Source organism: Emydura macquarii, unplaced genomic scaffold, assembly GCF_026122565.2.
Source record: "Emydura macquarii macquarii isolate MOO-44397 ecotype Brisbane River unplaced genomic scaffold, CSIRO-AGI_Emac_v2 contig_2871, whole genome shotgun sequence".
Lineage (NCBI taxonomy): Eukaryota > Metazoa > Chordata > Testudines > Chelidae > Emydura > Emydura macquarii.
In genome coordinates this window covers 3,936-16,521 of record NW_027133008.1, presented here as the reverse complement: position 1 = coordinate 16,521, position 12,586 = coordinate 3,936, and the positions used below count along the sequence as shown (strand labels likewise).

Here is a 12,586-nt window from a genome sequence, read left to right as displayed (position 1 = left end):
GCTTAGAGCCAGAAAAATAAATTTGGACATTATGGGAAGATATCCCAGGGCATGTTGAAGAAGGGGCACAATAGGGATGCGCAGCAGTGCCGCATGAAGATCAAGGAGCTTCGGCAGGCATATCAAAAGGCCAGGGAAGCTAACAGCCGTTCTGGCTCCTTGCCCCAAAAATGCTGCTTCTACGAGGAGCTGCATGCCATTCTCAGCGGGGACCCCACCATGGTGCCTCCATACAGCATCGATACCTCTGCTCCATCCCACTCCAGGGACAATGCTGAGAACTCTGTGGATGAGGAGAAGGAGGAGGACAGTAGGGTGCAGGAGAGCGGGGCGTCCCTTCTCCCAGAAAGTCAGGACCTATTCCTGAGCTCAGAGCAGTCCAGCACTATGCAAGACAGCACTAAAAATCTTGGGGAAGGCACATCTGGTGAGCTTTTTTTCTTCTTAGCAGTTAAGTTCTTCTTTAATGGTGGGGGAGGAGGGGAAGGAAAGGGGATTTCAGGGGTTTAGCGTACTTTCTTGGGCAGCTACTCCCGGAACAGATTATTTATGTGAAGACATATGCTCCAAGAATCATCAGTTGATATCTCAAAGAAACTTTCATGTATGTAATCTGTTATCCTTTGCAAAAGATTTCGGGGCAGGGCAGCCTTGTTCCTTCCTTCCCGGTAGGATACTTTGCCACGCCACACTGCAATCAAGGGAGCCGGAATCATGGCAGAACACAGCATAGCAACATAACGGCCAGGCCGGTACCCCGCTGCATGCAGCAAATCTTCCCTTTCCTCATGCCTTACTCTCAGGAGTCTGATATCGCTCATGGTCAACTAGGGAAGATGGCACATGTTTATTCCTCATTGTATTGCCCCAGTAAAGTCACTTTAATTATTTGGCTATGGTTTCAGACAACACTATTAACACCCCCCCCCCCGGCCCTCGCGCTGTCCCCAGATCTCCGGTGGTTACCTCATGTTATGAAATGATCATCTTAATTAAACCGTGGCACCCAGGCACCTCTCTCATACAGGGCATTTGAAATGAGCTTTTTAAATCCTCTCTAAAGCAGAGTAAAGTGCCCCTAGCTTGCCATCTCTGCAACAGCACAGTGAGCCGACCTTTCTGGGATGTGTGGAATGGAATGAGGGTCTGTCTTACCCTTGTGCACTGCAAGGGAAGTTTTTTATACATTGTTGCATTTCTTTCATTTCCCTGGGTATCCTAACAATGGCAACGTTGTGCATTTCTTTTCGTCGTTCTGTAGACACCTCGGCCTTGGCCCAACCTGCTCGAACTGCTGCGGAAAGACTATCGCAGATTAGGAAGAGAAAAAAACAAAACAAAACCAAGAGATGACATGTTTGGCAAGTTCATGAACGCCTCCGGGGCCACAGAGACAGAGCTCCGAGCGTGGTAGATGACCTTGTCTCAGAACATGGACATGGACAGGGAGAGTCTAAGAGCAATACAGGAGCATGATTGCAGTACCACTCAGGAGATGCTGCAAATCATGTGTGACCAAGCAGACATGCTCCTGTGGCTTGTGGAACTTCAGGAGGAGCAGTGCCCAGACAGAGTCCCGCTGCAGCCCCTCCATAACACACCTCAGCCCATGGCTTTGCTGCCCTCCCCTCCCCCTTCCCCACCCCCAAGCGGTCTCGGGGAGAATGGCCAGGCTACAGTATGTGGTGCACTCCACCCCGGTGGAGGCGAGCAGAAAGCAGCAGCAGCCCCGCTAACAGCTGGCCTGCAAGCAACCACACTACCCTTTGAGACTGTGAATGAACACCAGTCCCCAGCCCCCACCGACTTGAATGTTCATAAATAAAAGTTTGCATCATTTCAACACGTTTCTTTATTAAATCATATCTTGCTTGGGAGGGATTTGGAGGGTACTGACGTACATGGTAGGGGGGATTTAAAGCAAAGGCACATAACACACAGGAACAGAAATTATTATTGCATCTCATTGCAGAGCCTGGTTTTCAGTTCCTCCCCAATGCAAAGCACTACGCAGTTAGCTCTCAGCGTATTGCTGACATCTGGCTGCTCTTAAATGGTGGCCAGTCATTCTGCCTCCACAGCCCAACCCTGGGGGAACCTTTCCCCTTTCGCTTCACACACATTATGAAGAACACAGCATGCAGCTATCACTGAGGGATGTTCTTTTCACTCGTGTCCAGCCTAGTGAGGAGATTTCTCCATCTGGCCTTTAAACACCCAAACGCACATTCAACAACCGTTCTGCAACTGCTTAGCCTGTTATTAAAATGCTCCTTGTCGCTGTCAAGGTGCCCAGTATACGGCTTCATTAGCCAAGGGAACAAGAGGTAAGCAGGATCCCCCAGGATCACTATTGGCATTTCACTATTGGCATTTTTTGGTCCGGGAAGACGGTGCCCGCCTGCATGTTAGAGAACAGCCCCAAGTTCCAAAATACATGAGCGTCATGCACCTTTCCAGACCACCCCACTTAGATATCTGTAAAATGACCCCTGTGATCTACAAGGGCCTGCAGGACCATTGAAAAGTACCCCTTGCGGTTTATGTACTTGGTAGAAAGGTGCACAGGAGCTAAGACAGGGATGTGCGTGCCATCAATGGCCTCCCACAGTTTGGGAACTCCATCGTGGAAAACCCATCCACTATGTCCTGCACGTTTCCCAAAGTCACTAGCTTTCATAGCAGAAGTCTATTAATGGCCTTCCACACTTGAATCATGGCAGCTCCAACTGTAGATTTACCGACTCCAAAGTGATTCCCAACCGAGCGGTAACAGCCGGAGGTTGCCAGCTTCCACAAAGCAATGGCCACTCACTTCTCCACTGTCAGAGCTTGTCTCAAGCGAGTATTCATGCGCTTCAGCTCTGAGCAAAGTTCAAGGAAACTGGCCTTTCGCATATGAAAGTTTTGCAGCCACTGGTCATCATTCCACAGCTGCATAACGATGCGGTCCCACCAGTCTGTGCTTGTTTCCCAGGACCAGACCTGGTGCTCCACTGACTGCAGATGATGCGTTATGGCCTGCAGCAATTGGGAATTGTTACACTCGATGGCTTGTAGCAGGGCAGCCTCGGCGGCATAGCGGTTGCCCGTGCCTCGGGTTCTCGGTCTTCTTTGAAAATAAGCCGAGATGTATTTGTGACGCTCACAATAATAGTGCAGAGTTGAGCTGGCTCCATGTCTCCACAGCAATGGCGAGCACATGGCATAAACAAACGGCATGAAAATCTGTTTCCTGTTTGTATGGCGGAAGAATGGAGGGGGAAGGAGCCTTGCATAATGGGATGATGAATCTCGTCCAAACAGCCACTGCAGCTAGTTGCACTGTGGGATAGCTACCCACAGTGCACAGCTTTGACTGCAGACACAATCGTGGCAAGTGTGGATGCACGAGCCTGGCGCAAGGAGGGTGGTGTGGACATGATCCAGTGAGTTCTAAAAATCGGCGTTTGAAAGTCGACTTTAAGTAAGTCGACTTCACTCTACATTGTAGACATACAATTAGTTAGCGAAGACCAACAAAACTGAGATAAGAAGACAAACTTTTGTCATCATTGCACGTAGTTCTAGCTGCCATTCAATATCCTGTATTCACCCTATGAGATTAGTTTTGGATTCCACAAACCCATGCTTCCCTCTGACCTGATGTTCTGCACAGGTGGGAGACACAACACAGTCTTATTTCTGTGACACAAGGAAAACACTCCAATAGGTGCAGGAACAGAGGAGCCAGAAGCAAGCATACCAGGCACATGATGCCAGGAAAAAGGAGGCCAGGGACTCGATTGGTAGACTTGTTGCAGAATTCATTTTGTTGAAACTTGGGAGGTGCCCAGTGCAGGCAATCGTTCAATAGGGAATCTGGTTCTCTGATACACTGGAATTGGAAGCAGATTAGGAGAAAGGATCTTCTAAAATAGGTGGGGAATAGTGCTGGGTCTCCTAATGTCGAATACAGCAAGAAAATATCCCTTCTTCTCCACTCCTTCACCTTCCTATTGGAGAAGGGGGGGAGGGATCCCAAAATGGTGCAGGGACATGGTTGAAGAGTTAGAGTGAAGACAGTAACTTCCTACCAGATGGTACAGATTACAATAGGAAGGGCGACATATGCTGGACGATTTGTTACCAGGTAGTTCCCAGATGTGTTACTTAATAAAGTTATGGTCTAGTTAAACCACATTTCTGGTGTTGTATCTTCCTTCCCATAGTGTCCGGGACAGTCCAAGTGTGAAACCATTCCTGGCCTTTCAGGAGAACTGGGACATCTCTGGTGTTTTATGATAGGATTTAAAAAATCCCTTCTTTCAGATGGCACTTGATGCTACGCAGAATCCTCACCAGTGCCTGCCTGAGTTTGGGATTAATTAGAATCAAGATAAGGGAGTGCCCTGAAGGATAAGCAAGAATGGCTATGGAAGTGATTGCAGGTGTCCAGGTTATATCAATCAAACAGGTAGGTAATGTCTGTATGGACACAGCTACAAAATTGAAAATATAGAGAATAAGGCAAGAGATCATAGCTTTAATGGCCCTTACATGGGCCTTGGTACTGGGGTCCCAGAAGCTGGTTGCATTGTTCTGCATGTTCCTGGTGTGTCTCCACAGAGAGGAGATTAACAGGATGGATGTTGTCAAAAATATGATAAAAGGAATGAAAGACGCTGCACTGTACAGAAAGATGAAGTAAAGATATGACACATCCCAGCTTGTGTCTGCCACGGTGCTGTTCCTGTAAAGGTCCCCTGTTGAGATGCAATAGTAAATGTTGTACTCACGCCAGATAGATGGGATAGAGGAAACAGAGGAGACCAACAGTGACCCCAGGAGTAGCTTGGGGACCATCACAGAGATTCTCTGCTTCATTCGAAGGAAGAGAGGCTGTTTGCAGCTGGTGATCTTCACACAGTAGAAAATGCTAAGACAGGCAGTGAACCAGAGACCAACAGTATTTGAAAATATCCACAGGAAGCCAATAGTTTTCATTACTTGATCCAAACTGAATGTCACAGGAGCAAAGATAGAGATGAGGAGACTTACAACACATATCCCTAGCAAGAGAATTCTGGACAAGACTAAACAGGTCAGGATCACGTCACATGAAGATAGTTTTCTGCCTTTGACCCAGTCAATGCAATAAATGGCTGCAATAAATCCATTTCCAAACATTCCTATGATGATCTCCATCAATACAATGATTTGAACGATTGTAAACATCTTTCTTCTCACAATCACTACGACCTGTTCGTGGTGTTTAATGAGACATTTCCAAATGAGAACAGGTGTTAACAAAGCAGTGGCTTCCTAGCATCTGTCTAACACATCAAATTCTTCTGCCTTTTATTGGAGAGCAGGAAAGTATTTGGAAATGGGATTGAACTTGCTTTCATGTGTTGATCCTGGGGATGCAAATCTGGGAGGGATTCTTTTACAGAGTTTACATCTCAACTCACTTGTGATATTTGCATGTTCCACAGTTCTTAGTACTGATCAGAAGCTGCATTTTACCTCTTCTTTCCATCTTTTATCATCTGTAGGCAATTTAGAACAATGCAAATGTGGTTTTAATAAGACAGAGAACTCTATGGAGACAGATCCATCCCATAATTTGGAGTGAAAAGCATGTTTTTGGGAATCCATAAAGGTGAAGAGAAAGAAAGTGTGACAAAGCTCTTTCTCTACCTTGGGTGTCCAGCGCTTCCTTCTAGCGCTAGGTCAAGGAATTGCTTCACCCCTTAGTGTCTCTTCCACCCTTGAGTGGTGTGGGAGGGTAATACAGCCAGTCTAAGATGGCTGCTCCATGTTGGTCCTTTGTTACCCCTCTCACCCGATTCCCTTCCCCCCCTTCCCCAGAGCACTGTTCCTGCCCTCGCCTCCTGGTTACCCCCAGACCCTTCCACCTGCCTGGCTGTGGACGGCATTCTGCATGTGGCTGCCCAGCCTCTTGAGGTGATGGCCTGAGCCGAGCAACAGGGCCTGATGCTTCCCTCCCTGGCGGGACAGCTACCCCCATCCCCTCCTGACACCCTAACCCATGTCTCCCCCTGCTTGCAGCAGCGGCTCCAGATACCAAGTCCATTGTGGCACCCAGGCGTGGCATAGGTGAGGGCCCCCCACCCTGGACCCCTGCCCCTTACCACCGTGCTGGGTCAATTGGAGCTGCATCCCGGTGGCTCAGCCACCAGGGCCCCTGATCCCAGCCCCGCCCCTGCCTCTGTCCCCACCACCAACCCTGACCCTGATCCCGCTCCTGCCCTTAGTACCCCCCATCCCTCTCCCATATTGCTGCCATCCCCAGGGCTTATCATTTCCCATTATATCCACCAACTCCCAGGGAGGTGGCATTTGTGTTCCCCCTTCTACCCGGGACAGTTGTTTTCCCTCCCCCACCACCTCTTGTGCCGCGGGCCAAGATGGGCAGCACGGCGCCCACAACATTGGCGCTGTGTTGGGGATCAGCCCCCTGTCTGCCTGTCTTGGCTGGCCCCAGAGCCACCAGAGGGACCTGACCGGAGGGTGGCCAGGATGCTTCGACCCTGGACCCTACTGTGCTGCAGGATGAGCTGCACGCTTTCCTGGCTGACTCGCAAGGGGCTAGAGACAGGATGCAGCTTTTCCTGCAGTGCTGGGGGGACTTTAACCTCTTCCTCCAGACTGTTAGGGCTATACTGAGGGAGGGCAAAGGGATCAGCAGGCATGACACCATGGCCTACCTGCAGGCCTGTGGCTTCCATGACTTCCTGGTAAACTTCGGGGTCGATCACGGATTGCTGCGGGCTCATGGCCCCAACCACCTTTGTCACCTTAAACACCTGGGGCTGTAGGATGTATCTCCACAGGTTCCAGGTGCTCTCCTTCCTTTGGGAAAGAGGGTACTCTGTAGTATTCCTGCAGGAGACCCATATGGATCCAGCCTCCCAGGCCAGCTGGTAGCTGGAATGGGGGGACAGGGTGTATTTCAGCCATCTCTCCACCTGTTCGGCAGGAGCAGCCACCCTGTTCTCCCCTGACCTACAGCCCGAGGTTCTGGGGGTTGCCTGAGGTCGTTCTGGGTTGCCTGCTGCATCTCTGGGTCCATGTGGAGGGGCTAGCATTGAATTTGGACAATGTCTATGCCCCAAATTCGGGCCCGGAGTGGGTGTATTTTTTCCAGCAGGCATCCGCCTTCCTTGGCACTTTGGATCCTCACGAGTGCCTGGTCCTGGGACGACAGTTTAACACCACCCTTGAGGAACGGGACCACACAGGAAATGAGCACTGCCAGGCCACTGCAGACGTCCTCCGGGAGATTATCGACCATCACTCCCTGGTGGAGGTCTGGTGCGACCACCAACCGGACGACATCACTAATTTCATCTTTGTCCGGGTGGGGGATGATAGGCTGTGCCACTCCAGGTTGAACCACATCTGTTTATCATGTCAACGTCTTTCGCAGGCCCACTCCTCCAGGGTCTGGCCGGACCCGTTCTCAGATCACAATATAATGACCATGACAGCCTCTCTCATGGCGAAGAGGCCAGGGCCGGTCTACTGGCATTTTAACAACAGCTTGACACCTTCCGGGAGCAGTGGGCGCTGTCCGGGGTTCTCTGCTCAATGTTCCCTTCCAGTTCCCTCCATGTGACCCTTTGACCCTCATGCCCTTTCCTGTTTTCTCATTAGTTGTCCTCCGAAATCAATTGAGTTCTGGGTACAGTGGCTCCTCCCCTTTAGCAGGCATGCTTCTCATGGTCTCAAATAGTAGCACTCTCCAGTAACCATCCGGCCTGACCCTGTCACAAAAGAGAGAAATGGTCCCTGGTGGAGATGAAAGAGGCGGGAGAAGAAAAGAGGTGATGCCTCTTAAGGAAAGGGAAAGATATTGGGGAGAGGAAACTAAAAATTGAGTGAAAGTTGAAGGAAGAAACAATAAAAAATAGCTGCCTCATACGCAAAGAGCAAACATATCATTTCAATTTGAGTGACTTGAATTTTATTTTAGATTTAGGAAAAACAACAAAAGGAGTGAAAACAGTGTCTCCATGAAAGACCGCAGTGTGTGAACCTTCCTCTACCAGCTGCAGCAACTCTGAGAATAAACTGGTTATTGTCTGCATATTGCAGGATTCTCAGAAATGAAGACGTATCCGCTCCTTTCAGACAACTTCTACAGAATGTAATAGAAATTGATAAAACTTCAAGTGAATGTATATCTAGTCTATAGAATGTTATTAGAAAATTATATCCCTGAGATATACACCAAGACCTCTGTGTTAGCCTATCTCACCCATCAAGTTACTCAGCTCATCGCAGGCCAAGAGAAGACAAGGCAAGTCACAATGCATTCATCTTTTCCTTTAAATCATACCCAAAAATTCATCTCAGGTAAGACAAGAAAAGTTTAATTTATCCATTGGACAGTAGGAACCAGAACCAAAGCAAACATAAACTTTGTACTTATTTACAGATCACCAAAGATCAAAGCCACCAATTTCCACCCTAAGGAACAATTCAAGGTGGTAAATTGCTTCATCAATCCACACTACCTGCAGTCTACAGAAGAACCCAAAAGTGAGTGATGTGAAGACCTATCCTTCTACTTTGGTTAAAAGGTAACTTGCCTTTGGGGAGGCTTCCCAAGCAACATGGATACAATCCCCCTATGTTGGCTAAGAAATAGCCAACTATCATTCCCTGAATTCAAGTCACTTACTCCAAAGAGGCTACTGGACATGCTAAAGAAGTCCCAACACAAGTCCTAGGAATCTGACCTCTGCTCTTCCTGGTTGGTAAAAGGAGACATCAGTAATGATGCCTTTCCTGACTGAAATACCTAGTGACTCATTCTGTGAAGGAATCTTCTCTTCTTTTTTCAAACAAACAATAGTCCAGATGACAATGAAGAAACCCACCCCAAATACATTGGATATGGCTAAATACTGCATGGTGTGTCAAACTTCTTTCTGAGCAAGTTCATAGAGAAGATAATCAAAGTCAGCCTCCTGGCGTCAACTGATATCCTAGACCTCCTCTGTTCTGATTTCAGGCCAAGACATGGAATGGAAACAACATCAATGGTGTTGATGGATGATCTCTTGCTGTCAACAGATGGAGGGCAGAGTTCCATTTCCACACTTCTGGACCTCTTTGCAGCATTTGATAGTTGTTCAGAAGATGCAGCTGTCCTGCCTGAGGAGGTTGCATGAGTGATTGGGAATGCACAGACATGAATTAAGCCCTTTCAGGAGGAATATATCGAAAAGTAACGATGAAGAATTACACTTCTATCACTAGAACCCTCACTTGTTGAGTTGCACAAGGATCTAGTCCTTTTGCTAGTCTTATTCATCAAAGGACTTTAATCATATTTAGAACCCAGTATATTCCATTGCTGTGGATTTTATTAGGGCTACCCTGCCCCATCTCTCTCAGTTTCCAGACATGTTGGCAGACCGAAAGCAACAGGCCAGACACAAAGTTCAGGCAATGCGGTGAGTTTATTGGGGCTAAGCAAGCAAGCATAAAACCACAGCTCTTCACACCAGTAGAGTTTCCTTCCCCCGATTCATAGCTCTATATGCCCATAGAGCTCCCTCTCCCTTCTTCTTGGTAGGCTTAATTATACCTTTCATGTCTGCCCCTGGTACCACCCCTTCCAATTTATGGTCATGTTCCCTTTTGGAGGGTGTTGAGTATGGGGGCTTTGGTACCACTTCTTTTGTACCCCATGGGAGGGGTAGGGAGTGAGGTTATATTTTGCCATAGTCACTTTTATGGCCCTTTAATGTTTCTTTCTCACACCTCCCTTTACCCTCTTGCTCCTCCTAACTTGTTGTTTGCTCTTTCTCTTGTGTCTGTCTTGAAAAGGGGTCGCAGCTATCCTTCATTTGTACATTTATATATCAAACCCCCACTACACCTCAAAACATTTTAACTACATCCCTTATCTCTTTTCACAGTAATAAAGAAAACCCATCTGGTTGTGGGTAGGCAAAAGTAACGCACAGTGTCTTTCTTCTGTTCTTTGTTTACATATGCACCCAAAAAACTCAGCTTCAAGCAGGCCCAAAATTCTATATACAGGCCTTAATAGTTATACAAATCTAAATTTCATACTGCCATCCTGAACAGAATTGTGCTCCAGAATCTGTACTGTCAATTTAAAAAAAGAAGAGTTTTCCATCCCGCTGTTCTGTAATTAGATACGGTAGGTACCTTGTAACTATGCTAGTGGACAAACCCATGGCAAAGGGGAAGGCATTGTCTGCATTGGGATAAAAAAGGCCTATGTTATTGTAGCTTGCACAGTACTAGCAGCAGTGGTCACTTCAAAACAGATGGCATTTCAGTCTAGTATAAGTAGTTGGTGTAGAGAATGTGGGAAATTTTTAAAATAGTTTTATTAACAATATGTGATTCAGTCTACCCAGTGAGTGTAAAGGTGTTGAGTCCTATTCTAGGGGCAGGGAAATGCGGGGAAAGTCACTGGTGTCAGTGACCAGGATGTGGGCTGTTGTATTTAATGGTTAGAGCCAGAGTCAGTAGCCAAGAATAGGAGCCCAGAACCAGAGCTGATGGTCAGAACTGGGTTACCTAGCATGAGGCAAGGCAGAGACCAAAGCAGGAACGAGTCTGGGTCCAAGGCTGGAGGAAGGCAGGAGCAGGACTGGACCTTGGCAGCAGCAAGGCTGGTAACGACCAGGGTAGGAGCTCCCGTAGTCATGGGTGAATGCTTTGAGCAGCCACCAAACTGCTGCTGCTGGGCTTAAGAGCTGCTCTGTTGACTCTTCCCACCAATCAGGCAGTGTAGCCAATCAGGCAGCCTGCTACAGACCAGCTGTGTTTTTTAGGGTGCCCAGAAACTGGCTCTGTTGCAGGCCCCGTTTTCAGATGGACTCTGCTGTAGGCCCTGATTCCTGACTTTACTCACCACTCCCCTTTGAGAGCACCACTTAGGGGCCTCAGGGCCCAGTTTCTTGGAGTAATCACTATGAAATGCTTATAATGGGTCTGGGGCATGGATGCTGTGGATAGCAGTGGTGGGCTGGAGTGGTTTGGGTTCTCAGAGTAGGGTTTAAAAGTGAGTTGTGAAAGATGGGCTGGATCTTCAAGGATTCAGGCCATTGTAACCTGAAGGCCACTGGATTTATCCATTCTATAATCCTGAAAGGGTCCAGGTATTGGAGTTCAGTTTAGTGGATGGGCACCTTGATTTAAGTACTGGGCAGAGAACCACACCTTGTCCCCTATGGCCAAATTGGGGGCAGCCTGATGGTCTGGATCCACATGGTGTTTATAAACTTCTTTTTTTTAGACTGCAAGTGTTACTTGAGCTCCCAGTGCACCTGGTGTAGATGAGAGGCTAAATCTGTGATGGTCAATATTGGGGAACTCATGGGTAAGTCTTGGTGGAAGCAGGGGTTAAAGCCATGGTTTGCAAAGAAGAGGCTGTATTGTGGGTTGCTTTTTTTACATGTGAATTTGGTGTAGCTCAAAGGGGAATCCAGTCATCCTAGTGATAACTCAAAAATTAGTTAAGCGGGACCAGTAGAGCTGGCATTGGTTAAGGCCTCTAGCAGTCCATAGGTACTCCAGGCTTCTGAGGTCTGTCAAAACTTGGAATGGGAAGTGCACTCCTTCTAGGAGGTGGCACCATTCCTTGAAAGCTACCTTGATAGCCAGTGGCCCTTTGTCCCAATATTGTAATTATTTCCAGTGGAGTTAATTTCCCAAAACTGAAAGGCACAAGGCTGGTGATTGTCATGGGGGCCCACACAATAAGTTAATTGCATCTATGGCAAAATTCAAGGCATTGTAATTTATTTAGTGGGATCTGCATGAATCAGGATGGGTGTTAAGGTGAATAGCTTGTTCAGTGACCAAAGACTGACTGAGCTTTTGTAGAGCAGGACAACTGGGCTCCCTTTTGCAGGACCGTTATTATGGGTGCCACCAGATTAGAGAATGCTTTAATAAAGGACTTGTAGAAATTGGTGGATGCCAGGAATTGCTGCACCCTACATATGTCAGTCAGTAAAACCCAGTCTGATATTGCTACCACTATATACAGATCCATAGTGAGTCCCTCAGGCAAGGTATTATATTGCAAGAATTACACTATGTCCTTATCAAACTCGCATTTATCGAGTTTTGCATAGAGGTGGCTTTGGCTCAATCTTTCCAAGATAGCGCACATGTGATGATTGTGGAGGTCTTGACTTTCAAAGAAAGCAAGGATGTCTTCCAGGTAAATACAGACCAATTGGTCTAGCATGTCCCTCAAGATGTCATTTATGAAATACTGGAAGGTTGCTGGAGTGTTGGACAACCCAGAGAGCATGCCCAAATACTTGAAGTGGCCATACCTGGTATGCAAAGTTTCGTCCATTTGTCTCCTTCCCGGCTCCTTACCAGATAATATGCTCTGCAGAGGTTCAACTTTATGAAGACCTTGGCAGAGCAGAGTCTTTCAAACATCACATTGATAAGTGGTAAGGGACATGTTCAGACCTTACTTATCCACGCAAAGCCAGAGGAAATCATCTTTCTTTGCCATAAAGAAGATTAGGACCCTTGCTGGGGACATGGAGGAACAATTCTTACAGTT

General features: G+C 47.5%; 1 protein-coding gene across 1 annotated transcript; it reads right to left on the bottom strand.

Annotated features, from left to right (window-relative positions):
• Nucleotides 1–4,290: 4,290 nt before the first annotated feature.
• Nucleotides 4,291–4,986, bottom strand: LOC137166532 (taste receptor type 2 member 9-like). Its single transcript, XM_067568305.1, has 2 exons — nucleotides 4,779–4,986; nucleotides 4,291–4,481 (listed from the first exon to the last, which is right to left on the bottom strand). The coding sequence occupies exons 1-2, from the start codon at nucleotides 4,984–4,986 to the stop codon at nucleotides 4,291–4,293; spliced, it is 399 nt and encodes a 132-aa protein (XP_067424406.1).
• Between the last annotated feature and the right edge of the window lie 7,600 nt (nucleotides 4,987–12,586).